The following is a 26,415-nucleotide window of genomic DNA, read 5'->3' on the forward strand; positions in this document are numbered from 1 at the left end:
GGCAAGGTCACTATGCTGGCCTGACCGTGCGTGGGAAGCTCCAGTCACCCCGGGCTGTCTTCTCTGCAGATTGCTCATCCACTTCGTGAATGACCAGCAGGCCCCCGACTGGCAGGGCTACTTGTACACGGCGCTGCTGTTCGTCAGCTCCTGTCTGCAGACCCTGGTGCTGCACCAGTACTTCCACATCTGCTTTGTCAGCGGCATGAGAATCAAGACCGCCGTCATCGGGGCTGTCTATCGGAAGGTAGGGGATCAGAAGCATGCGGGCCAGCTCTCACATCCCCTCATGCAGCCTCAGAATCTGCAGGGACTTGGCCAGGCCCCTCCAGGGCCAGCGTGGGGATTTCCAGCCTACGCATTGCCTAAATGACTACAGGTGGCAAAGACGTGACCATCAGGCATTGCCCCTTAGCAAAGCCTATTTCATGGGTCTTTGTGCAGAACGTCCATGAGTGCCCATGTCAGCGTGGATAATTGAGTTTCTTAGATGGATTGGTGGTCCTTGATGTGGGGAAATCTAAGTTCAGATGCTCACTGTGCTATTAGTCTTCTGTGTTTGAGCTTATTCTCACTCTGTTTGAACTGAGCAGGTGGTACATGCCCTGTGTGATAGAGTATGACCTAGCAGGCTCTCGTGCACATCCAGCTTTAAAGGAACCACATTCCCTTCTCAATCCCTGAATATCTTAGCCTCTGGGGCAAGGACACTACCTGGCCCCTGGGTTGGGAGGAGACATTCTCACGGATAGTCGGGAAAGACAGACGAGACCAGTGGTTCTCAGCTTTGTCTGTGAACTAGACTTACCTGGGAGCTAAAAAACTCCTGATGCCCAGACTGCACCTAAGACCAAGTCAAGGTGGTCCTACTCAGGTGTCAGTATTTTTAAAACTCGCTAGGAAACAGTGTGCAACCACATTTGAGCACTGGTGGCCTAGACCAGTGGTTCTCAGACAGGGAAGTTTGCCCACCTCCCACCCTCTTGGGAGTGTTTACCAATATCTGGTGACAGTTTTGGTTGCCACAACAGGGGGTGAGGGCATCTACGGGGTAGAGGCCAGGGATGCTGCTAAGTACCCTATACTGTGCAAGATAGCCGCAAAAAGAATTCAGCCCCAGATGTTAGGAATGCCGTGGTTGAAAAACCCTGGCCTCAAGGGTATGGGTTCAGATCTTTGTATCAGCTAGCCACCAAAAAAAAAAAGAAAAAGGTAGAAAAACCCTGGCCTAGACCCTTGGTCCTTCAGTGAAATCTGGGATCAGCAGTGTAGATGTGATCTGGGTGCTTGTTAGAGATGTGGCATCCTGGGCCTCACCCCAGACCTGCTGAGTCAGAAACTGCACTGTATCACACTCCCTAGGTGGTGCATGTGCACACTGAAGTTTAGAGGATGTTCAAGGTCCCTTCCAAATTGAAGAGCTCAAGATGGGGAAGCAGCAAGTGCAGTTGATAAGAATGGGAGTTTTGTGATGACACAGGTAGGCTGGGAAGTCAGCTAGGCCGGCGGGGAGGAGAAAACACCTGTCTGTGCTGCTGAGTCTCCTTCCTCTCCGTGGGCCTTGGACGGAGAGTGTAGGGCTCCCCAGCTGCCACACTGACCCTCTTTCCCCCTGTCCTTAATCCCACAGGCCTTGGTGATCACCAATTCAGCTCGAAAATCCTCCACTGTCGGGGAGATCGTCAACCTCATGTCTGTGGATGCTCAGAGGTTCATGGACTTGGCCACGTACATTAATATGATCTGGTCAGCCCCTCTGCAAGTCATCCTTGCTCTCTACCTCCTGTGGCTGGTGTGTGTTTGACATCGTTCCCCTTCACTTGTAGTGGGGGGACTTCCATGTGGGGGCTGTGGGGGTGAGGGACTGGGTGTGATGATAGGAGTATCTGTAGCTCCCTGGTATTTCTTGCTGTCATTCATTTTATTTTCTGGCCCATTTCCAATTCCTGGATATTTTATTCCTTCCCTGAGTTGTCAGGTTTGTGTTTTCTTTAGTGGCATAGTGTGTGTTTGCATTTGTTTCTTCTTGACTGTGTGTATGTAATTAACAAGCCTGCAGTGTACACATCATATTTCTCCTACTGTATCCTCCCAAACACTAACCAAACTTACTTATTCACTAGTCCCTAATTATGTTAGTCAAGATTCGCTCAGTTGCAAGGGAGGGAAGTCCATCTTAAAATAGCCTGAGCAAATAAGGGCACTTCGGAGGTGCATATACCTGAAAAATCTAGGGGTCTAGCTTCAGGCATGGATTGATCCAGGAGGTCAGGCAGTGTCGTAAGGACTCAGTCTCACTCATTTCTTCATCATTTCTTGGCCCTGTTTTCCTCTGCGTTGGCTTCTTTCTCAGTGGGATTTCCCCATACTTCTATAACTTTGGACGTAATTTTCACAGATTGCTAATTTTCATAGGTAGTGGTGCCAAAGAAAAGAGCAGACCACGTTCCTTTTTGCCTCGGCCAGAGTCCCAGGGGAGCACTCTGATTGGCTGGGCACATTCCTGTTCACATTCCTGAACCAATCGCTGTGGCCTAGGAGGCAGAGTTCTCTGATTGGCCAGCCTAGGTCGTGTGCCCTTGCCCATTGCAGAAGATATGTGATCGACAACCCTTCTGCGTGGAGAGGGACAGTTCCCAGAATAAAAAGATGATGAGCAAAGAAGCTCATAGCAGAACACATGCCCTGTTTTTCCCGCCTCTGGGCCTTTGCACATGCCTTTTTTCCCACCTCCCTCCCTTCCCACTGATGAAATCCCACCCAAGGCTGTGATAAATTTCACTTCCACTGATTTTTTCCCCCCCTCTTAAATAAATGGACTTCCTTCTTGAATCCCAGTAACCTGAGTACAGGAACTCATCTGATTTTACCTTCTAAGATAGTTTTTTGCATGCTTGGTATGCTGCCACTTGCACGCCTGGTAGCATGTTAGCTACTTGTGGGCGTACAGCCTCTGACTTGTTTTTGTATCCTCTGTGGGTGCAACCCCAGCAGGGCCTAGTGCATAACAGGCACACAACAAATTACCTGTAGATTTGACTGTAGAGTACATTTTTTGTATATTTATAGAGCAAAAAGATGAATAAAGTTTTTCTAATAATGAAACTTAGAAAACAGCAGAATTTAAATATCTAAATAAACATCTTTTCAGGTAGATATCTTGGGGTGTCTACTTTCCCAGAAAGTACTGCCAAGGACAAAAATATTTTTGGAATAATTCTTTTAGAATTGTCTCCAGGACTGGTTTGTGAACCATTTAGAAAATTGCTAAACATCACATCTTGTTTTAGATGAGGGTTGCTCAGCCTTGGTGCTGTTGACATTTGGGGCTGGATAATCCTTTGTGGGGTCTGTCCCGTGCTTGTGGGATGTTTAGCATCATTCCTGGCCTCTACTTAGTAGATGCCAGTAGCATCCCCCACCCCCAGTTGTGACAACCAAAAATCTCTGGACATTGTCAAATATCTTGTGACATTTGGACATTGCCAAATTTGTCCCTGGCCTGGGAACCATTGCTTGAGACCGAAAATAGGATTTCTCTATTTCACTATTAAGAATAGGGTATAGAATAAGCAGATGACTGTGAGGGCCTCTGGAATCAGGCTGCCTGGGTTCAAATCCTGCTGCTTCTGTTTCTAGCTCTGTGACCATAAGTTACTTAATGTTTCTAAGCCCCAGTTTTCTCATCTGTAAATTGATGATGATAATGGTACCTGTCATCATAGGGATATTGAGACGATTACATGAATTAATGCAGCTAATGTTTAAAGAACAAACCGTACCTGCCCTGTATATTTTAGCTACTATTTGCTATCAGAGTTGATTCAGAATGCTTTGGTTGTTGGTAGGAATCACCTTCATCCTCAAAGGTAGATTAGTCTTCACTGGGCAGAGATTTGTCACAAAACTATCTGGAATAGCAGCAACCTTTTTTTGGAATTAGGACTAGAACCCCCAAGAAGGGTGACTTCTTTGAAGGGGTAATATTCCTGTTTTCCTGAATGTTTAAGGGGTGGGAGGTGAGGTGGGGGGAAGATCACCTTATCTTAAGTGTATGCGTGTATGTTTCAGCTAAGTAAGTATATACTGGGCCTGCTTCTCAAGATGTCTTTTTATTTGTGTAACTTAGAAGGAAGTCAAAAAGGTAGATCTCTAGCTTGTCTCAGCCACTGGCCACTTAACTTTCTGAGGCAGAGTTTCCTTATCTGCAAATGGAATAAAGAAGTTGTCTAAACCTCTTATCTACAAATCCCAAATTAAAAGGCTCTGAAAACAGAAAATCTTTCTTAACTCATTTGGTGGCAAAACCAAACTGAACTGATAAGGTATTTATAACCTTGATTATCCCTCTCAATGTGAATATTCCTGTTTTGCTGCTGGAAAATCAAGGCATTTAATGATGGAGTGCTGGGCCCTGCTGGGGTTGTAATGAAATATATGACATATACATTTTTGTCGGGGTGAGCAATTCACTAGGAGGACTCAGCATATAATCCTACCCATGCCAGGTTGAACAATTCACTAGGAGGTCTCAGCATATAATCCTACCCATGGCTATAATTTTTTACAGCAAAATTAGCCTTTGCTAAAAAAAGGTACATGCTTCCAGGAGACCTCCCCCACTGGAGTCACACAGGATGCGCTTAATTCCCCAGCAGCAAGTAATGATTACATGTGTGAAGTGTTGCCAACCAGGGAAGCTTGACAGACTCAGCATCCAGGATTTTTATTGAGGGCCAGTCACGTAGGTACCCTCTGCCTGGCATGTACCAAAATTCCAGACTGCCAGAAGGAAACGGGTTGTTCAGCATAAACCATATTGTCTGTACAAACAATTCAGGCATAGCGAGTCCTTCTTACCAATTCTGTTAATGGTGGAAACCCTCCTGAAATGCAGGTTCCCAGATGCCAGCCAAGGGTCAAACTTGTAAGCAGCCTTCAAGCCAAGGTGAGCCATCAGCCGGCTGCATTAACTGTTTTCTACCCAGCACCTGTTAACTTTTCTAATGCTCTAATTTGTGAAACTCATCTGGCTCCAAGGGCTTTGGATAAAGGATCCTGACCTGCATGTTCGTTAATGGTTGAAAGGATCCCAAGAGATGCTCAGGAATAAATCTACCAACTCTTAACACATGATCCTTGTATAAAAGAAATGCACCTGTCCCCAACTCACCGGGCAGAGTGCACGTGGGGCAGATCAGCCCGTGTAAGCTGTTAAGGCCCTTGTTCTCTCCCATCTGGTGACTGATGAAGAGTCTCCTTTCCTTCCTAGAACCTGGGCCCCTCTGTGCTGGCTGGGTTGGCTGTGATGATCCTTATGGTGCCCATCAATGCTGTGATGGCGATGAAGACGAAGACCTACCAGGTAGGGTGTCTGTCTTCACAGGGCTCCAAGTTGGGTCTTTGCCCGGGGCCTTCCCATGTGGGTTTTAGCTCAGCTCCTGCTCAGGCCCTGGGGTCCTCAGACTTGCTTGCCTGTTGGAACCACCTGGGAAGGAGCTTTAACAAATGCTGATGCCCGGGCCCATTCCTGGGATTCTGATTCACTTAATGTGGGTGGGGCCTGAGCATCAGGATTTTTTTTAAAGCTTCCCAGGTGGTTACAATGGGCAGCCAAGGTTGAGAGCTGCCAAAATAGTTAGATCTAGCGGGCCAGTGACTGAAATCACAATGTCTCTGAGCCTCTAGGGATTCCTTATTTCCCATGGAATTATTCATTTATGTGTATGTGTGTTTTCAAGAGTCCAGTGAAAATTACCCCTACTTATGCCCCTATTAAGCTCTTACCTTATGTTAGACACAGTGTTAAACTTTTATTTTTAGAGATACAGTGGACTCGAACAACACGGATTTGAGAAGTGCAGATCCGCTTATACATGGATTTTTTTCCAATAAATACTGTATAGTACTGTAAATGTATTTTCTCTTATGATTTTCTTAATATTTCTCTTCTCTAGTTTTATTGTAAGAATACAGTATTTAATAAATATGAGTTAGTTGACTATGTTGTTGGTAAGGCCTCCAGTGAACAGTAGGCTTTCAGTAGGCTTAACTACTGTTGCTTGACTATGTTGTTGGTAAGGCCTCCAGTGAACAGTAGGCTTTCAGTAGGCTTAACTACTGTTGCTTTTAGGGAATCAAAAGTTATATGCAGATTTTTGACTATGCAGTGAATTGGTGCCCCTGACCCTGGTGTTCAAGAGTCAGCTATACTTTGTATTAAAAATTTTTTAAAAATACCCAAGTAATAGTGTTTTCTCATTGTAAAGAAGTTCAAATAATATAGAAGTGTATAGGTTAGAAGGGGATGTTCCCTTCCCTACTCTCAACCACTGTGAACACATTGAAGTGAATTTTTCTAGAACTTTCTATATATTTATACGCACATCAGATTAACTGTATAGTTAGGTGTGTATGTTTGTGATATTATTATGTTTTTACCCAAATGGCCTTGCTTGGCAGCATGATTTTATCGTTTGACACTTGCCTCAGGGATCTTTGTATACGACACCCTATAGTCTGAATTCATTCTCTTGAACTGGTGCCTAATGGTCCATAACAGAGAAGGGCCAGTTTACTTCTCTCCTCCCTTGTTAATGGGTATTTATGATGTGCCTGTGCAATTTCAAATGGAAGCACTTGGCCATGCTGAAGGTGCCACAGGGGAGATGAATTCCAGGACTTGGGCCTGTCAAGATGAGAGGCCTCATCGGGTGGGGACAAGGAGGATAGGTGAGGCAGGGAGCTTGGGACCCTGTTGCCTTTCATCCTCTCGATGTGTGGGCTTCCCGGAGCAACTGCCTCTGAAACAGCTTCAGTTGCTGGTCTCCGGGTCATGTTGCTTACAGTTTTCTCAGCTGTTGTCTAGCGATGATCATTCGCTGAACGATAGGGCCCTGGTGATCATTAAATGGCTAAATTCATGTAAAATGCTTAGAAAAGTGCTTGGCATATGGAAGATGCTGGGTGCATGGGCACTCGCTGGTTGGAGCCAGCGCCAGCTTCTATAGACGTGTTTCAGTATTTTAACAACCATGTCCTGGCTGACAATCAAGAAAATAAGAAAATGGAGAAGAATAACATTATCATCTCTCCCGTATTTGGATCAGCAGAGTAGGGCTCGTGTCCCTTCTTTGGACACCTGGCAAATTTTTCTTTCCTCTATTTTTTGATTCTAAATTGAGTAGGTTTCTCTAATAGGCATAGGTCTGATCTTACATGATTCAAAGCAGGTTTTTTTTCCTTTGATAAAAGAGTTCTTTGGTGTGGTCTCAGAGCCAAGAGTAGGGCTCATGGAGGTTACAGGGTCAGCTGTCCCACCCTGAGGAAGGCCCATTTTTAATACATGCTGATCACAGTGTTGACTGCCCTTTTCTTTGAAGGTGGCCCACATGAAGAGCAAAGACAATCGGATTAAGCTGATGAATGAAATTCTCAATGGGATCAAAGTGCTGAAGCTTTATGCCTGGGAACTGGCATTCAAGGACAAGGTGCTGGACATCAGGCAGGAGGAACTGAAGGTGCTGAAGAAGTCTGCCTACCTGGCCGCAGTGGGGACCTTCACCTGGGTCTGCACACCTTTCCTGGTGAGTGAAGCCAGATTTCTCCTGACCTCCGTTGTTTTAACAGCTGCCAGTCAAACAGTTCAGGAACGGTTTATTACTGCTTTCCCAGGAGATAAGGGGTTTGCACCAGCATGTAAACCAGTGCTGTTTGCTTCCTTCATTGAGAAAGTCTCGCAAGGAAAAAAGGTTAACTAAATGAAAAAGTGTGTTTGGTGCCATGCTTGATCTACATTATGGTGCCAGTGCCTTATCTAGTTACCAGCTGGTCACAGACTGGATAGTCAGTGACCTGTGGACCACAGATTGAATAGCACTGCCAACACACTTTCAAATTTACTTTGTTTATTGTCTGCTTGCCCCACTAGAATATCAACTCTACGAGGGGCGGGAATTTTTGTCTTATCTATTGACTGTTGGATCCTCAGTGCCTAAAAGAGTACGTAGTAGGTGCTTAACAAATATTTATCGTTCACTATAAAAAAAAATTCAAATCATACAGAAAGATATAGAATGAAAATTATATTGTCCTCTTCTCTATCTGTCCCTCTCCTCCAAAGTGATAATTTTGTATATCTGCTTAGAAAAAAAAGGTTAAGCATGTAGGTATTAAAAAATATTTTTAATATATTCAAATAGAATCATATGATACATAGTGTTTTGTATCTTTTTTGCACTTCATAATATATCCTCTTGGTGCATGCATTCATATCTGCCTCGTATGTTTTGATGAAGCAGGCTTGTTCCACACATGGAGGTGCCGTGGTTGACTTACCCCATCTCTCATTGCCGGTCATTTAGATTGATCCCTGGTCTTTGCTATTACGATCCGTGCTGCTGTGGATATTCTGCTACACATGCTTGGGGTACTTTAACGGATGTGTCGCTGCCTGGCTGGCTTTGAAAAGTTTAAAGACAACAGTGCAAGTTACTGTTTTACAAAGCTGTCTCCAAACCTGTAGACCATGTAGAGATGGACTATGGAAACCTTTTAAGCGCAGTTGATAAGTTAACAATGGTTAAGGATGACTTTAGATCATGTGCTCCCTGCCTTGCCCCCCCATTTGTTTTTCTTTGTATTATCAACTATGTCATTCTTTTTTAGTGTTGTGCTAATGATTATTCTTTCCTAGTTATGTTGGTAAATATACAAGGGTACTTCAAAAAGTTCATGGAAAAATAGAATTAAAAGATAATATGAATCTTTCCATGAACTTTTTAAGGACCCACATATGTTCTTATGGGAAGTTTCTATGAACTAAAATCATGTTTTCATAAATATGAAATTTTTCTATTAGATTACCACCTGCTTTATCTCAGAGTTGCAGGTGGAATTTTAAGGAAACTCCTACCTTTTCAGCACTTGTGAAAGTGTGTTCATTCTGACACTGGATCTTCTTAGGTTCACCTTAATCCTCCCAAAGTGTGGACCTGCTTGTGGGATGCTGTGGCGGGGGAGATGCCATGGCGGGGGGATGCCGTGGTGTGGAGAGTGTTGGTGCTCAAACTTGAGTGAGCATCAGAATCACCTGGAGTGCTTGTTAAAAACTCAGCTTTCTGGGCCCCACCCAGAATTTCAGGTTTAGTAGCTCTAGGTGGGACCTGAGTATTTGCATTCCCAGGTGCTGCTGATGCTGTTGGTTTGTGTCCACACTTTAAGACCCACTGGAGTCGATCCTTGCTACTCAAAGTGTGGTCCACGGACCAGCAGCACCAGCGTTTCTGGCTTGTTTAGAAATGCAGAATCTCAGGCCTCACCCCAGACCGCTGAGACAATCTGAATCATAGCAAGCCCTCTAGGTGACTCATGTATATATTAAGGTTGGAAACACATTGGCAAAAAGGAGTAGGCACACTTTTTTTGTAAAGGGCCAGCTAGTAAATAGTTGAGGCATTCTGGGCCATATGGTCTCTGTAACAAATACTCATCTCTGCCAGGGTGGCACAAAGCAGCCATAGGGAATACGTAAATGAATAGGTGTGGCTGTATCCCCTAAAAATGTATTTATGGACATGGACATTTTTTTTTCTTTTGGACTGCTAAGGGGATCGCAACCCTTGGCACAGTGTGGTCTGCACCACTCGTGAGTGCACCGGCCATCCCTATGTAGGATCTGAACCCGCGGCCTCAGCGCTACCAACGCTGCACTCTCCTGAGTGAGCCACGGGACCTGGACATGGAGATTTGAATTTTATATACTTTATTTGTGTCATGAAATATTCTTCTTTTGATTTTTTTTCCCCCAATCATTTAAGCATGTGAAATCCATTCTGAGCTCACAGGCTGTACCTAAACAGGTGTGGGCTAGATGGGACCTTGGGCCATTGTTAGCCAACCCCTGGCTTAGAGGACAGAGTGTTCTGCTGAGAATCAGCACACCTGCTGCTGGCAGCTCATGGTGGGACCTGAAGTGAGTCATGGCACTTCCCCAGCTGTGGCTTTTCTCGTATGAAAACTGCAGGGGTTAAGTCACAGGGATGGTGAATACCAGGCCCTCCCCTCCCCTGCCTTCCCCTCTTTTGCCCACGGCCGACTTCCACAATCAGTCATGGTGTTCTGTCCCACCAAGTTATACCCAAGGAACCCTCCAGGTGACCATGGTCAGTGAACTGGAGTTGGCACAAGAAATGACATCTCTTGGCTCTTCTGGGATTCCTTATTCCCCAAGATCCCTTCCAGCTCAAACACCTGACATTGCAGGCTGAAGGTTAGGCAGTTGCTTTCCTCTTACCCTACAGTCCCCCCTGACTTTCCCCTGGAGAAGTGACAGATTCTCTGTTTTTAAAAGTAGAAGTGTTATCAGGATGGGTGGTACTTACATAGTGTTCATTTTACTATTTTTCTTTAAACTGTTAAATAGTCTCCACATGTTAAATATGACTGTGAAATGTCCTCTTTTGAATATGTGATGCATTTTATTTTAAAAATAGAAAGTAAGGCATTTGCATGGTAAAAATAAGTTGCGCCAGATGGTCCACATACAGCAGGGTTTCTGACCCTCAGCACTGTTGATGTTTGGGAACAGATAATTCTTTGTTCCTTTGTTGTGAGAGGCTGTCCTGTGCATTGTAGGATGTTTAGCAGCATCCCTGGCCTGGTCCCACCAGATGCCAAGTAGTATCTCTCCGCACTCTTCCCCAGTTGTGACAATTGGAAATGTTTCCAGACATTGCCAGGTGTCCCCTTGGGGGCAGACTCCCCCCAGTTGAGAACCGTAGGTCTATCGTGAAAGGTCCAGGCGCTTTGTACACCCCATTCACCTTGCTCCCCCCCACACCAGTTTCTTGGGTGTATTTCCAGAGTCTAGATATATGTCAGTGTAACAATGGATATATGTCATAAATACAGTTATACTTACATATCTCTTATTTACTTTACTTTTACACAAGTAATTACAAATCATACAGAAATCCTTGGCATTTTGAGTTGCCTTCTCCTGTATAAAAAGATCTGCAGCCAGACGGTGTAGATGACAAGCTTCAGGTTGTCACCCTAACCTGCTGGTCTCCATTAGGAAGCCACACAAAAGATGCCTAAGAGCAGGACTAGCTTTTCTTGACGTCTGAATTTGTCACTGTTTCCAGGTGGGTGAGGAAGGGTGGGGGCCATGGGCTTCCAGAGACAGAGTTTGTTGAGCTGTTTGGCAAGAAACAGATGAGCCTGGGTGTCAGCAGGAGACCTTGGCCCTGGCCGAAACACCGAAACCTCTGACTACATTAGGATAAAATATGTGGTCTTTGGTTCCCTTGGAAGGTGTTGGTATGTTCTTTCCACTGGCAAATTCCTGTGCTTCAGGATGATGAGGTGTTTACCCAGCAGTAGGTGTGATGGAAGACAGGCCTGGGGAGGTCAGACAAGACTGGGGATGCCATCCAGCAGGATTGATGGGACTGTTTTTCTGGAATACAGAGCCTGACGTTTATCATGTTGTCTTAATGCATTTTGCTAAAATAGCATTCCTAGGTAGCTGTCAGTATTTAGCATTTTCTGTCTTGGATGATTTGAGAGTTTCTTTCCTTCACTTTACCATGTATCTCCCTTCATTGGAATAATTACCATTCCCTATGGGAATTATCTGTTCCATAGTTCTCTGCTGACCAGGTGGTAAGGTCCATGGCGACATGGACCTTGTCATTTTATGCTTGTTTCCCCAGAGCATTGGGGACTTGGCAAATGGTGCACATGCAGTAAATGTATATAATGAATGCATGAATGAACAAAAGAATGAAAGATTTAAATAAATTGAATTAGGAACTGTCTTGCATATGACAGAATCCTAGCTTAAATGAACTAGAGTAAAAAAGGGGGATTTTTAAGTCACAAAACCAAAAAGTCTACGAAAGTACCTGTAAGCATAGCAAGGGTTTCAGGCATGGCTGAATTTAGGTGCTCCAGAGACAGTGTTGGGAACAACTCCCTCTCTGCCTCTCAGCTCTGCTTTCTCCATGTGGTTTCTTTGTTGGCCAGTAGCCCTGGACCATCCTGTCATCTTGCAACTCCTGTGAGCAGAGAGCCCCATTTTTCCCCCAGTAGTTCCTGCAAAGCTGTGGGATTGAATCTCCTCGGGTATGGTTGGTCACATGCATATTCCTGAACCAGTCACGGGGGCCAGAGAAGTGGGGTGCTTTGATGGGCCAGGCCTGGGTCATGTGGCTTCTGTCAGAGTTTGGGGCTGTGTAAGTGGGAGGAGGTTTCATATGTGGCTAAAGCTCAGAGATTGAGAATGGGAGAAGTTCACTTCTCCGAAGGAAAATTGGGGTGTTACCAGAATCAGAATAGATGATAGGCAGAACAGATGTCTGCATAAAGAGGCATCAGGGTTTTCAGGGGCTGGGACAGAGTTTAGAGTTTGGATTCATTGGTTTTCCATGTTTCTCAGAGGGACAGTTCTTCATTGTGTGTGAAGGACCTCTTGCACTGACCCTCACTTGTTACATGGCCATGGTGAACTCCTCCACTTGCCCGTACCGCCATCCCACTTGCCTCAGCACGTGTCCAAACATAGCCTGCTAGAGAACCTGGTTAATAACTGTGTTTCCGAGGCCGGCCTGTGGCTCACTCGGGTGAGTGCGGTGCTGATAACACTAAGGCCACGGGTTCGGATCCCATATAGAGATGGCTGGTTAGCTCACTGGGTGAGCGTGGTGCTGACAACACCAAGTCAAGGGTTATGATCCCCTCACCAGTCATCTTTTAAAAAATAAAAAAAATAAAAAAATAACTTTCCACTAGACCATGTATCTCAGGATTGTCAAGCCTGCTTACTCCTCAGCACCCAGTGCCTGGCACACAGTCGGTGCTCAATTAATAATTGTTGGGCGGATAGATGACCTCCACGTTACGGAGTAGAAGCCAGGGTCATGGACCAGATCTGATGGGGCTGCATGATGTTGCCACCTCTTTGTGGACCCTGTGCGGACTGCAGCTGGCATTGATTGGGGTTCTGGTCGCCAAGGGGGCTGGTGTGTTCTGGGGATGAGATGCCCGAGGCCTGGATTTCTGCACTGCTGTAGAGACCTCTGAGTGTGTGCTCCCCTGCCCTCAGGCAAATTCATCCTCTCCCCGACCCATTCATCCATCCACCCACCACCTACCCATCCACCCAGTGAACATTTACGGAGTATCTGCTGTGATCCACACACTATCCTAGACACTGACAATAAAGCAGTGAACACTACAGATAAAAATCCCTGCTCTCATGGAACATTGATTCTAACAGGGAGAGGAAGACAAGAAGCAATAGACACAATCAGTAAATTATATAGTATGCTAAACCATCCTAAGTACTATGGAAAAAGAAAGATTTGGGTCCGAGACATAGGAGGGCTTGGGTTTAAAATAGGGTGGTTGAAGGCTCACTGAGAAGGTGACGCTTGAGTGAAGACCTGATGGAGATGAAGGGGCCAACCAGGGAGAGAAAAGTGAGTGCAAAGGCCCTGGGGCAGGACTGTGCCCACCCACAGGTGGAATAGCTGTGAAGGTTAGAGCAGGGAGCGAGGCCAGAGTGCTGGGAGAGGAGGTCAGACAAGGAGTGTTTACCAATGGGGTGGGCCCTGGGACCGGAATCAAGACTTTGGCTTCTCAACAGAGAAGTGAGTCAGTGGCTGACTTTGGAGAGTTTTTTTTCTTTTATTAAATTCAGTTTTTTAATTGAGATATAATTCATCATTTGTAAATGTACACTTCAGTGGTTTTTCACATAGGTTGTGTGACCATCACCACTAATTCCAGAACATTTTCATCACCCCAGAAGGAAACCACATACCCATGAACCTTCCCCAGTGAATCGTGCCCCAATTCCTCCATTTCCCCCAGCTCCTGGCAACCACTAATTTATTTTCTTACTCTGTGGATTTACCTATTCTGGGTGTTTCATGTAAATGGAATCTCACACCAAATGGCTTTTTGTGTCTGTCTTCTTTCGCTTGGCATGATGTTTTCAAGGTTCATCCATGTTTTAACATGTGTAAGAATTTCACTCCTTTTAATAGCTGAATAATATTCCATTGTGTGGACATATTTGAAGTATAGAGTATCTTTGGGTGAGAGACCAGTGCGTCGTTACTGCTTAGATGAGGGGACATCCCAGGGATCGTGTCAGTGGCCTTTTGAGGACTTCCACTTCCCTCTTGGCAGTGGAGCCTGGAAAATTTCAGTGCCTTGCCTCAGGGTCAGCTGGCTTGTTAATGTCAGAGCCAGGACAGGAACCATCTCTGCTTGCTAGTGCCTTGTTCTTGGGACCAGGTTAATAGATTCTTGGAAGGAATGGTTCAAGGAGTTTGGACTGCGTCCTGTAGCAAGAAATAAAAACAGCTGCCATATATTGAGTTTTACTGTGCCGCGGGCTTTGTGCTAAGCACTCAGCATAAGTGCCTTATTTCTTGCTGCCAGCAGCCCTTGAAGGCCTGTTGTGAATCCCCATTTTATAGATGGGAAAATAGAGGCTCGCTTGGAGAGGTGAAATGACACACCCAGGATCACACAGCTGATATGCAGCAAAGCATGTGGTTTTAATTTTTAAGCTGTCTGACTTTCCAGTAGGTAACAATAAAATGACACAGCTGAGACCCTGAAAATACACAGGATCCCAACCACACCAGAGGCAGGGCTCCAATGCACGTCTCCTGACTTCTCAGCAGTCTGTCCTGAGCTCAAAGAGGCAGGGACCTGGGGGGTTAATTTCCTCCAGGAAAAGCCTTTAATGCCGGGGGAGCAGGGGCTAAGATGGGGGTAGGGCTTTTATCCATCTGCCAGGGTCCAGAGTTTTCCAAATTGCTTATGAAAGTGTGTACTGGGTGGTCTTCTGGAATCCTTTGATTAGTCCCGCCTGGGGACACCTGGTGTGGTGCTTGTCCTCAGCAGCGAGGAGAGACGAACGAGCCAACCCAGTTCCTACGGCCATGGAAATCCATCATCTGCTCCTTACCTCCCTCCTCAACAAAGCAGCCCCACCCAGGGGGGCCCTCCAGCCTTTCCCCTGACTTTGGGTACGACAACCAAAGCCAAGCCTTGTGTAGTAAAATCCCAGGAGCCACCATGGGGCTTTGGGCGAGTCTGACTTTGTTTTTGGGAGAGGGAGTGGCTTCCGAAGATCTGCTGGCAGCTTTCCTTTTTTTTCCCCCCTAAATAAGAGAATTTATTTTGATAGCAGTTTTAGGTTTACAGAGACATTGAGCAGCAGAAAGTACAGTTGAAGTGTTCCTTTCCTCGGGGTATAAAATCATATACTATATGAGTTGGAAGGAACTTTAAACAGTGGCATTTATCCTCCATCCCCATTTCACAGATGAAATCATGGAAGTGCTGGGAGAGGAGGTAAACCAGCCCAGGGTCTGTCTTAGTGTCCCCAAATGCCGGGGATCGTTCTAGGCAAGAGGACACAGTCGTGTACAAATCAAAGCCACTGCCCTTGTGGAGTTGGCGTTTCAGTGCAGGAGACAACAGTAAACACGTATGATTAGGATATAAGGTGGTAATAGGTGCTGTGAAGAAAAATAGACCAGGGTGAAAGGATAGAGAGTGATTGTAGTGCTGTTGGGGGTCGAGTGCTAGGGGCAGCCTCTCTGAAGGGTGAGAGGGAGTCACCAGGTTACCATCTGGATGGGAACAGGGTTTCAGGCAGAGGAAGCTGTGGGGGCAAAGGCCTGGAGGTGGTGTTGAGGATACAGAATGCCTACCCACTGTGTCGATGAAAGAGTTGGTGGAACAGGCCAGGACTTTTGGTTCCTGGTCATTCATTCATCCAATTCATTCTAGCATTTAGTGAGCACCTGCTCTGGGCTTAGACACTGGCCTGGGCTTTTCCACCACGTCCAGCTGCCCATCGCAGCGTGGGGAGGGCCCGCACGTGCCCCCAGGGGAGTGTGACTGCTCCTGCAATTGTGCCTTTCGCCAGTCAGCTCCGGGTGGTCTGCTTGCAGGTGGCCCTATGTACATTTGCCGTCTATGTGACCGTCGACAAGAATAACATCCTGGATGCCCAGAAGGCCTTCGTGTCCTTGGCATTGTTCAACATCCTCCGCTTTCCCCTGAATATCCTCCCCATGGTCATCAGCAGCATCGTGCAGGTACAGGGTGAGGCTGGGGAAGACTTCAGACAGGGGGGCTCCGAGGTTGGGGACACAAGCAGAAAGGCACAGAAATTCCTCCCAAGACAGCTCCTTCCCTACTGTACCTGGTGGGCCTGCAGGGCCCGGACTGAGGCTGTCGTGCTCTTTTGGTCATGCCCCAAAGAAAAATACATTTTACTCTTGACAGAGAACTCACACTTGAGCATATGAACAGAAGTGTAGTGCAACAAGGTTTTCCCATGAGCCTGTAAAAGTTTTTCTGGAACATTCTATCCTATTCTATTTTACCGTGGCCTGTCCTATTCTATTATCTTTTATCAAAAATGTGGCTCTTGACTCACTTGATTGATTTTATAACCCACCGATAGGTCTTCACCCACCCATTGAAAAACCCCAACCCAGACCCTGCGGAGAGTTCCTGAATTCATGCCAGTGAGTCTGAGGGAGGAGGCTGCTGCTTGGTCACGCTCCTGCACTCTTTGATGCTCCCACCACTTTTTTGCCAGTATTTTTCACATCCATCTCCCTCGCGTTGCACACATTTATTTTGAAAACTCCACTTTCACAACATGTAGAGGAATGGACCTTAAGATTTCATTGTATAACTCTGCTCATAGGCTTTATCAAAACCCCCAAAAAACACACCCTTATTATGAAAAATGTCGAATGTGCACAGAATCAGAAAGAATCGTACCCAGGTACCCATTATCCAGATTCAGCATCACTGTTTTGCCGCAAGTGTTCCATCTAATCCTTTCTCCCTCTGCCCTTCGTCCCTCCCTCCCTTATTCCTTCCTTTCTTTGCCAAGGAATTTTAAAGCAAATCCAAGACCTCTTGACATTTCACCCATAAATATGTCAGCCTGCATTTCTTCTTACATAATTATCGCACCATTATCATACCCGACAAAATTAACAATAATCTCTTAAAACAATACTCAGTCCATAGTAAAGTTTCCTGGAGTAGCTCAGAAATGTCTTCCCTGGAGGGCTGTCTGAATCAGGGTCTGTCACCTTGGGTGGTTGCTCAAGTGTCTTTGCCTCTAGGTCAGTCCCCTGCCCTTTCCTAATGCCTTTTGTGAGCTTTTAAGGAAAGCAAACAAGAAGCAAAACCCGTTTTATTTTGTATTCGAAAGTGTCTGCTCATCTAAGAAGTGCAGAGTCTTCAGAAGTGAGAGTGGATATGGGCCCCTCCATGCCCAGGGGAAACCGCTAAAAGTTAGCCTCGGTTTGTTTTGCAAAAATGCTTTTAAAAATAACTGTACCCTGTCATTGCTCTCCGTGTAGGCGAGTGTCTCCCTCAAACGCCTCAGGATCTTCCTGTCCCACGAGGAGCTGGAGCCCGACAGCATCGAGCGGCGGCCTGTCAAAGATGGTGTGTGCGTTTGGTCCCGCTGGGGGGGTATAGCCATCTTCCCACCCCCACCAATCCCCTTGCTGGCGTTTCCTTTCCTTGGCTGCCCGTGGGTTGGCTTTGCCCAGCAGCTTGTCTGCAAGATCCCAGGGAGCAAGGCCTCTGTAGAGTGTGGGGTGCATGGGAGGGGAAGCCAGTCCTCCCAGAACCCTCCTGAGGGCCTCTTATCTGGCCCATTCCAGGAGGGTGAACTTGACCTTTTCCCTTATTGGGAGGTAGCTCATGAATAAGGGCTCCCCCCGGGGGTCAGATTCCTGTTCTGGGCACCAAGGACAGGCAAAATCAGAACTCTGGAGACTGATCAGCCTCCACCACCCTCTAGTCATGGATACTTATGTCTGAGTCTTGGTTTCTTCATCTGGATAATGGAAGGAAAATACCTTTCTTTATTTCTTTTTTTTTTTTTTTTTTTTTTTTGGTGGCTGGCCGGCATGGGGATCTGAATCTTTGATCTTGATGTTATAACACCATGGTCTAACCAACTGATCTAACTGGCCAGCGAAAGCACCTTTTTTTGGCAGGTTGTCATACAGGTTTTTATTAGTAAGTTTGTTTATTTTGAAGCTTGTTAATTTATCCTTCCCCAGCCAATCCTGATGAACAGTTGCGGCTGTCTCTCCAGGTGCTTAATAATAAATATTAATGGCACCAGGAGTAGTGACACTTTCACAATATGACGCTCCTGCTGTGTGTGATCTGTTCAAAGGACAGTAAGTGTTGCCTCACTGAGATTTACTGAGCATCTACTATGTGCTGAATGCTCTTGGAACTGCCCTGTGTGTATCGCCTCATTTCCTGCCCCACCATATCCCTCTGAGGTCAATTCCATTATCATCAACCGTGTTTTGCAAACAGGAAAGTGAGGCACAGAGAAGTCCAGTAACTTGCCCGTGACTGTCCAGCCTGGCAGTGGTAGCACGGGAATTTGAACTCCCACAGTCTTGACTCCAGAGCCCAATATATACCATCAGAGGACCGAATGTATGTATATGCTAGCTGTCGTGGGTAAGCAGTGCCTGGAACCTAGTGGGCTTTCAGATGTCGTTGTGGGTGTATAAGACACCTGACCTGGTGCCTGGTGCATAGAAGATGCTAAATGATCGTGGTGCTGGTGATTTCTCTAGTGTGAGTGAGACGTGATCTCACTGTCTCTAGTTCAACCCTCTAGGGCAGGGTTTCTCATCCTGGGTGCAACTGACATTTGGGGCCAATTCTTTCTTTGTTGCTGGGGACTGTCCTGTGCATTGTAGGAACTGAGCAGCATCTACTCACTAGATGCAGTAGCACCCACCCCAATTTTGACAACCAAATTTGTCTCTAGAGATTGCCAGATGTCCCATGCGGGGCACAGTCACCCCCAGTTGAGAAGCACCATCCAAGTGGATGCTGGAATCTTCCTCCTGACATCCCTGGCCTGCAGTAATCCGCTTTCTGCTGTCCTGAGGACCAAGTCCCCTCACACGATGTGGGAACAATGCCATCCACTGTGTGGGGTCAAATTTCTCTTCAAAAACATGGGCTGAAATCTGAGGTGGCCAGAGGTGGTTTCTTGCTGTTGAAGTTGTTCACAGGCCACCTGCTGCCCGGTCCTCAGCCTGTCCTTCCTGCCCTAATGGCAGTCTCCCAGTTGGTGTCCCACACTGGGACGGGTGCCAGACAGGAGGCCACTATGGCGGCTGCTGGCTCCCAAATCTTATAGCTCTCTGTGGCCAACTTGAATGGCTTCTCTTAAATTCCTTAAAAAGCACCTTTCGGTTTTCCTTGTTTTCTCTCTTTGGGGGGAGCTGAGGGACAAGGCTGATTTAGGTTAACCAGTCACTTTCTCTTGCCACAGGTTATAGTTTCTTTGATGTATGGGGGAAATTATTTCTTTACGTGACAACTTGAAAAAATATTCCCATATCATCTCCAGATGGTTTTAAGGTGGCTCATAATTAACAGACAATTTTTTCTTTTGAGTGTGGGATATGAAGTTAGAGGAAAACAGTAAATGAAGAGAGATGCTGGGAGCCTTCTACCCATTGGGAGCCTAATAATGTCGGCTTTGTCTTAAACACTCCCCTCCCCCAGGCCTTAATATCACACTTCCTGTTTTATATCCTGCTTTGTTGGAATTTATTGTGACGGGTGTTTTTAGAAGGATTGACCTGCTCTGCTGTGTGCAGGATGTTGTGGCTGGAGGGAGGGGTGGGGGAGAGGCAAAGGGCCCAGCTTTGAACTTGAAGGAGGGCCCCGTGGGTGTGGCAAGGGCTATCCTGTTGGAGAGAGTTTCACATGAGGACACTGCCTGTTCCCTGTTGACCTTGGCTGCTGCTCAGGCCTCCCAGGCAGAGCTGACCAAACCTGCCTGAGATGGGGCCAGGGAGTCCTAGGAACATCAAATAACCCTAGTGAGTCCCCCACCTCTGCAGCCGTTTCCTGAGATGGGCGGCCGGATGGTACAACCTCCTGTCTTACAAGGCCAAGCCCTCTTGTGGTTTCCTTCTGCTTTCTCGGTTTGAGGCCACCTCCAAAACTGCAGGTTGGGGTTCTTCTTTTAGAAACCATGGCTGATGTCACCAGGTAATGCCTAGCACCCTATGTGTCCCGCGTCTGGGGCTAAACTACTTGATCAGAAAAAAAAGGAAAAGCAAGAGTGCTCTGCTCACACTCAGTCATGTGACTCCATCTGTGCCTGACATGTTGTGTCTGGTGCTTTTCAGGCGGGGGGACGAGCAGCATCACTGTGAAGAACGCCACGTTCACATGGGCCAGGAGCGACCCTCCCACGCTGAATGGGTAAGCCAGGATGTGGACACACCTGGTGGCATGGAGAGCACCACAGGGCTATGGTCAAACATGGATTTGAATTCCAGCCACGCTCCAGCTCTGTGACCTCGAATGGGGTCACTTTGCCTTTCTGTGCCTCAGTTTACCCATCTGGAAAGTAGGTCCAGGCACACCTCCTTGAGCTGCCATGAGGAGCAGATAAGAAGGTGCCTAGCACAGAGGGATCCCTCCGAGTATAAGTAACAGAAACCTTGCACAGCTGGGCTTAGGCAACAGAGGGAGATTTTTGGCTGGCGTAACTGAAAAGGTCCACTTTCAGGTACAGTGTGATCCAGGCGCTGAGTGCCATCAGAACTCCCTCCGTCTTCTCTTTGTTCCGCTTCCCTCTGTGCTGCTTCATTGTCGGCCATCCTCTTTCCTCCTGAAGGCAAATGGCCCCCAGCAGCTCCAGGTGTACATCCTACCTGTCAAGAGACCTGCCTGCCTCTTATTGGCCCAGATTTGGTCACATGCTCCTCCCTGAGCCAATCACTGTTCCTGGAGGGACCGGGTGCCCTGATTGGCCAGGTAGGATCCAAGGTGGCAGTGGTGCTTGTGGCAGGCTTGGGTTGTCTGAGAGGTGTTCTGACACCTGTGTTTCCCATCAGCATGGAATTGTCCTTCCCTGTCCTCTCCAAGGTCCCCTGCTGCCCTGCTTTCCTTTTCTCACCACCTTCCCATCTGGCCTCTGCCCATCACAGCCCTTATCTTTATAAAGCACACAGCATCCAGGGCATTGACTTTGTCCCCAGGGTAACTTGACAAGTGTCTCTTATTTCTTTCTGACTGGAGGCCGTGCTTAATGGCTCCTTTAGGCCTCCTTAAGGAATCCCTAAACCCGGGGCCAAAGTGACCTTTTAGAGGCCAAATTTTTGCCCTTGCCCCTAAACAACGATCTCCCAACTGGGTAGCCAAATTGCTGCTGTGTTTTATCAGGTGGGGGGCAGACTCTCCAGAGGAAAGAATCCATGTAAAACCCCTGTTTGAATATTCATGGTGGGAGTGCATGTTTAGGAAGTCCTTCCTTATGTCTAACTTAAATCCTGCCTGCTTCAATGATAGCTTTTATCTCTTGTCCTGCATCATGCCCCCAGTAAAGTTAATAGCCCTCCATTCAGCTCTCCTAGTGTGACACAAGTCCCTCAGATCTCTCTTACTGCCTCCATTCTCTGTGATGTATTCTCCCTGGCACCTGTTGCCTGTCACCTGCCCACACCTGGAGGCCCCCCGAGGCAGTTCACTGAGCTGAGCTCAGTTCAGCAGTAGAAACAGCAGAAGGAATCGCAAGACCTTAAATGCTTGTGATGGCCCTACTTTCTGTCTCCCTCTCTGCACTTGGGGTAAATTGAGGCTCAGGTTGGCAGTGGCACTGACTCAGCAGGTGTTGTCCTGGTGCAAGCACATCTGAGACAGGGCATGTCGTGTCATTTCAGCATTACCTTCTCTGTTCCGGAAGGTGCCTTGGTGGCCGTAGTGGGCCAGGTGGGGTGTGGAAAGTCGTCCCTGCTTTCAGCCCTCTTGGCTGAGATGGACAAGGTGGAGGGGCACGTGGCTATCAAGGTAGGACAAGGACTGGGGCTGGGGGTGGGGGGCATTGGGGGAAGCTGGTGACCTCAGAGGAAGATCAAGAATGATGCATGTTCCTTTGGTGACCATCCCTGAGCATGAAGTGAGAGCAGCAGGTCTCCTTCTCTTTCTCTCGTGTTCTTTCTGTTCTTCTCCGTGGCATCCCAGAGGGCAGGATTTGGGTATCAGTTACTCCCTGCTGTATCCCAGCTCTTAGACTAGTGCCCGGCATAGAGTAGGCACCTAGTAAACACTAAACACACAAATACTCCCTGGTACGCTCTGTCTCCCCTTCTCTCTCCATCTGCGCCCCTCGTGTGCATTCTGTGGTTTCTTTATGCATAAGTCTTTCTGGCTTGTTCTTTCTCCTTAGGATCACTGTGTATCTCTTATAATAGAATTTTAGAATTTTGATTTATGTGGTTGGAATATTTTCTTAGAGCTTTTGTTTTAAAGGAATGGTTTCAATTCTGAGTTTTCATTAACTACTTCTTAGTAGGGGGCTAAGACAAGAGTGTAGTTTTATTGCTTTGAAATACAGAGTACTTTGACAGAAGTTGAAATTCCCTGAGAGAGCTTAAGAGGCTGCTTTAGTAAACAAACAAATCCCTCTGGAAATCAAGAGCCTTCCTGCATTTAGTTCATTCCCTGTGATGGCCTTTTCCTGGTGTAGGAATACTTTCCTTGGAGTTTTGTTGACACCAGCATTTCCTGGAGTGTGGTCTGCAGCAAATTCATCTTGTGGGATGTTTGGAGAATAAAGGGCCTCAGGCTCAAACAAGCTTGGGATAGATTGCACCCTCTGTCTCCCTCCCTCTTCAAGATTTATAATAAACATTAATGAGGTAAAGGCTCTGAGAAGTCCTACAAAGAGAAGAAACCTATTTAACTTTGTCAAAACCTGCGTGTCCCAGATGTATTTGCCTGTACTTCTTTGTCTGTATGGCAGCTATTTATATCCCCAGAACTACTGTCTCTTGGAATTCACTTTTGGGAATGCTAGTTTATACTATTGTTTTTTTTTTTTTTAAGAGCAACATCCTTTCTTTGTTGATTATATGATACCCATTAGAAAAGTATACATTACAGTGGTTGAGTCCAAACTAATGACATTTAGCTGTTGTTTTCAGAAATGTACTATCATTACTTTCAAGGACGTGTTATAAAGTAAGATGAATGGGCAACGTGATCTAAGTTAATGGAAGAAAATCATAAATCACAGGAGGATACATTGTGTTCTGTTTTGTTAACCCCAGATTTCCACAATCCCAACAATATTGGCATTTTGGGCTGGGTAATTTGTGACTGGTTGCTTTGTCCTAGTAAGGTGAGTGCTAGAAATGTGTTTAGGGTTTTTTTTTTCCCCCAAATGTTTAGCCAGTGTGGCTGGTACATGCCATGTCTGAATTATCTGTCGGTTCTGCAGTGAGGTTTTGTGACATGTTGGACTCCTGTAAGTTAGGATTTTAGTCAGCAGTTTAGTTATCTGAGAATTTAGATTGAGTCGAGGCCCTTGGGTTCCACTCTCAGTCTTGGCCCCCTAGGATTCCCTTATTTGAGAACCTTCAGTGGCTCCCCGTTGCCCTGCTGATAAAGCCCATGTTTCTCAGTGTGACCACCGGCCTGGTGTGAGCCAGTCCCTGCCACCCTCCCGCTCATGTCCTGGCTGTTCTTTCCTCTTACATGATCAACTGATGTTCCAGTCACACTGGCCTTTCTGTCCCTGGAATGTGCCTTCGCACATGCCGTTCCCTCTGACCTGAATGCTCCTGTCTCTTCTCTTTGTAAGACTTATTCCTCACTTTTTGGTCCTTGTTTAAAAAATTTTTATTAACAGCATCAACATTTTTGTAATACACATACACAAAAGAGATATCCTTGCCCTGGCCCTCATTCTCATGCTCTTCTGGACAGCTTACGTGATAGGGAAATAAAACAGCCCTTGAAACAGACTGCTTAATAAGTCCTTAAATTTCATCAAGGAAATTTCCTGAAGGAACCCTTCCTTCTCCTGATGTCCTGATGTCAAACTTTATAAAGGTCTCATATATTTTTCTCTTAGTATCTACCACAACTGTAATCAGGTGATTTTTTGGTCATGTCAGAGGTTTCCACTCTTTTGAAGCAGGTGTTTTGTGTGCTACTATGGGCATTCAGTAAATAGTTACTAAATACCTAACTGTAATTTCGTCAATGAGGATTTCAGCTCTTTAACACCTGATATTGAAGTCAGTGGCCGACCTCATTGGGTTTCTTATCCCAGCTCTGGCATCTGTAGTCCTTTGTGACTCAAAGAGTTTCCCTCTTGTTGAAGCAATAGGTGCTATTAAAATGTCTTGTGAAGTAGGACCCTCCTGGCAGGTGTGTGGCCTGTCTGCTGTCTTAATCATCAAGTCTCTCTGACTTCCTTCTCCATTGGCCACATAGGGCTCAGTGGCCTACGTGCCCCAGCAAGCCTGGATTCAGAATGATTCTCTCCGAGAAAACATCCTTTTTGGACGCCAGCTGCAGGAACAGTATTACAAGGCCGTGATAGAGGCTTGTGCCCTCCTCCCAGACCTGGAAATCCTTCCTAACGGGGACCGGACAGAGATTGGTGAGAAGGTCAGTACAGTTTCAGCCTTGGCCCCTAGACCAGTCAACTATTGCCACTTAACAAACCATCACAAAATTTCAGTGGCTTACAGAGTTAAATGCTTACTCTCCTGCTTGTGGTCTGTGAGTTGCCTGCTGTTGGCTGACCAGGCTCGGCTCAGCCAGGAGGCTCTGCTGCACGCTGCAGGCCAGCCGAGCATGGCTATAGGCAGCTGCACAAGGGGGAGCTCTTCTTATGGTGACAGCAGAAGCCAAAGAGAGCTGGGAGGGAAAAAAAGTACGTTATGTCCCTTAAAGCACACTCTTTCTTCCACACACAAACCAAGACCCTAGGCTGAGCCCAAAGGCAAGGGACCAGGAAGTATACTCTACTTCTGCAAAAGTCACATGACAAGGGGCATGATATAGGGAGGAAGGATGTAGATGATTCAAATGTCCATGGTCCCTTTCAAAACAGTGATAAAATAAAAATAGTAACACAATAGCTGAACTTATTGAGCATTTTCTATGTGCCAGGTACTATGTGAAAAATGTTATGTGTATCTGATCCTCACAGCAAGCCCGTGAGACGGGTTTTGTTGTGAACGCCATTCAATGATGCAGGAAAGGGAGGCACAGAGAGGTTAAGTGATTTGCTGAGGCTGCACAGCCACAGAGGGTGGCTCCTGTATCCATGTTCTTACCTGCTATGTTTTGTCACCTCTAAGGAGGTCCATTCTCTGTTCCTCTTACCACTCCAGCCCCCCTCAGCCTTTCTCAACAACCCCCAGCTCCTTGCTACCTCCAGGCCTTTGCAGGTGCCTTACCTGGCCTGGGGTGCTCTTCCCCTGCCACTCTTCTGGCGCCCCCTGGTGGTTGTCTGGTGTATGCTCAGGGAGTGCAGATGTTCCAGAGCAGCCCCTGGCCTCATGGAAGACCACAGGTGCAAAGAGCTCACCCATCTCTGACTTTAGTTACAAGCCAGTGTCTCCACCAGCTTTCTCATTTGGTGAATGGTTTATTTTAGTTGAGGTAAATCTGCAGCTCCTTGGAAAGAAAAAAATTATTAGCAGGGGGCTTTGGGATTACAAAGGAGCTTGAGCAAGTGTAAGCAAGAAAATAGGAACTGAGTTTAAGGATATGGGTGAATCATGTGGAATCCAGGGGCTGGAGTGTAGTGGGGGCTCAGGAAGGGCCTGGGACAGGCAGCTTGGGTCCCGGTCTTTGTCTCTTCTTGTTGGCACATCGACTTCATACTTTTTTTCCTGTCTAGGTCCTAGTACTGAAATCGGGAGGGAGAGAATATGACTGCCTTAGCTTGGGTCCCATATCTGCCCCTAGGCCAATAACCTGTGGCAGAGGGACCATCCAAAGGACCCTGGCTTCCAGGACCCCACTTCAGTGCAAGGAAGAGGGGTGGGCATCTCTCAGGAGCGGGGCTGGGCAGTTAACCCAGCGGGGCTGGGCAGTTAATCCACCGTGATTCCCCAGCAGATGTGGAAATGGCAGTGGGTTATCTGTCATGGGAGGGTGGGGCTGCTGCTGGTCCACGCAGTGCCCTTCTTCCTCGTGAGCAGGATGCAGGCTAGATTTCAGTATCTCCTGGATACAGCCTGCCTTGACTGCACGTGGCCTCACCAGTGAATGATTGATCCAGAGCAATCGTGCAGAAAAGGTTAGTTGTGAACAATATCTGAGCAGCAACAGTAATACTGTTACCACATCCACTGGTGTCCACCATGAAACTGAATTATCAGGAGACTTTCCTTTAGCCAGCATTATTTGGTGCATCCAGCCACCCTTTGCTGAGTGCCCACTATGTGCCGAGCACACTGCCCAGCAACTCACAGGCTCAGATTTTCTCTTTTGCCCATTTTATAGATGGGGCTACACCCTGTGCCCATGTCACATCCCTGGTAC

General features: G+C 46.7%; 1 protein-coding gene across 4 annotated transcripts in view; it reads left to right on the plus strand.

Annotated features, from left to right (window-relative positions):
• ABCC1 (ATP binding cassette subfamily C member 1 (ABCC1 blood group)) overlaps nucleotides 1-26,415 on the plus strand; it is a 131,679-nt gene that overhangs the window by 69,130 nt on the left and 36,134 nt on the right. For 3 of the 4 annotated variants that reach the window (XM_063098694.1, XM_063098695.1, XM_063098697.1), the window contains exons 9-17: nucleotides 70-247; nucleotides 1,631-1,792; nucleotides 5,273-5,365; nucleotides 7,383-7,586; nucleotides 15,984-16,130; nucleotides 17,421-17,508; nucleotides 20,250-20,325; nucleotides 21,789-21,915; nucleotides 24,349-24,525. In XM_063098694.1, the coding sequence (XP_062954764.1) occupies nucleotides 70-247; nucleotides 1,631-1,792; nucleotides 5,273-5,365; nucleotides 7,383-7,586; nucleotides 15,984-16,130; nucleotides 17,421-17,508; nucleotides 20,250-20,325; nucleotides 21,789-21,915; nucleotides 24,349-24,525 (1,252 nt within the window). The remainder of the gene's footprint in view (nucleotides 1-69; nucleotides 248-1,630; nucleotides 1,793-5,272; nucleotides 5,366-7,382; nucleotides 7,587-15,983; nucleotides 16,131-17,420; nucleotides 17,509-20,249; nucleotides 20,326-21,788; nucleotides 21,916-24,348; nucleotides 24,526-26,415) is intronic. The other variant, XM_063098696.1, reaches the window with a different exon arrangement.

Source organism: Cynocephalus volans, chromosome 6 (assembly GCF_027409185.1).
Source record: "Cynocephalus volans isolate mCynVol1 chromosome 6, mCynVol1.pri, whole genome shotgun sequence".
Taxonomy (NCBI): Eukaryota; Metazoa; Chordata; class Mammalia; order Dermoptera; family Cynocephalidae; genus Cynocephalus; species Cynocephalus volans.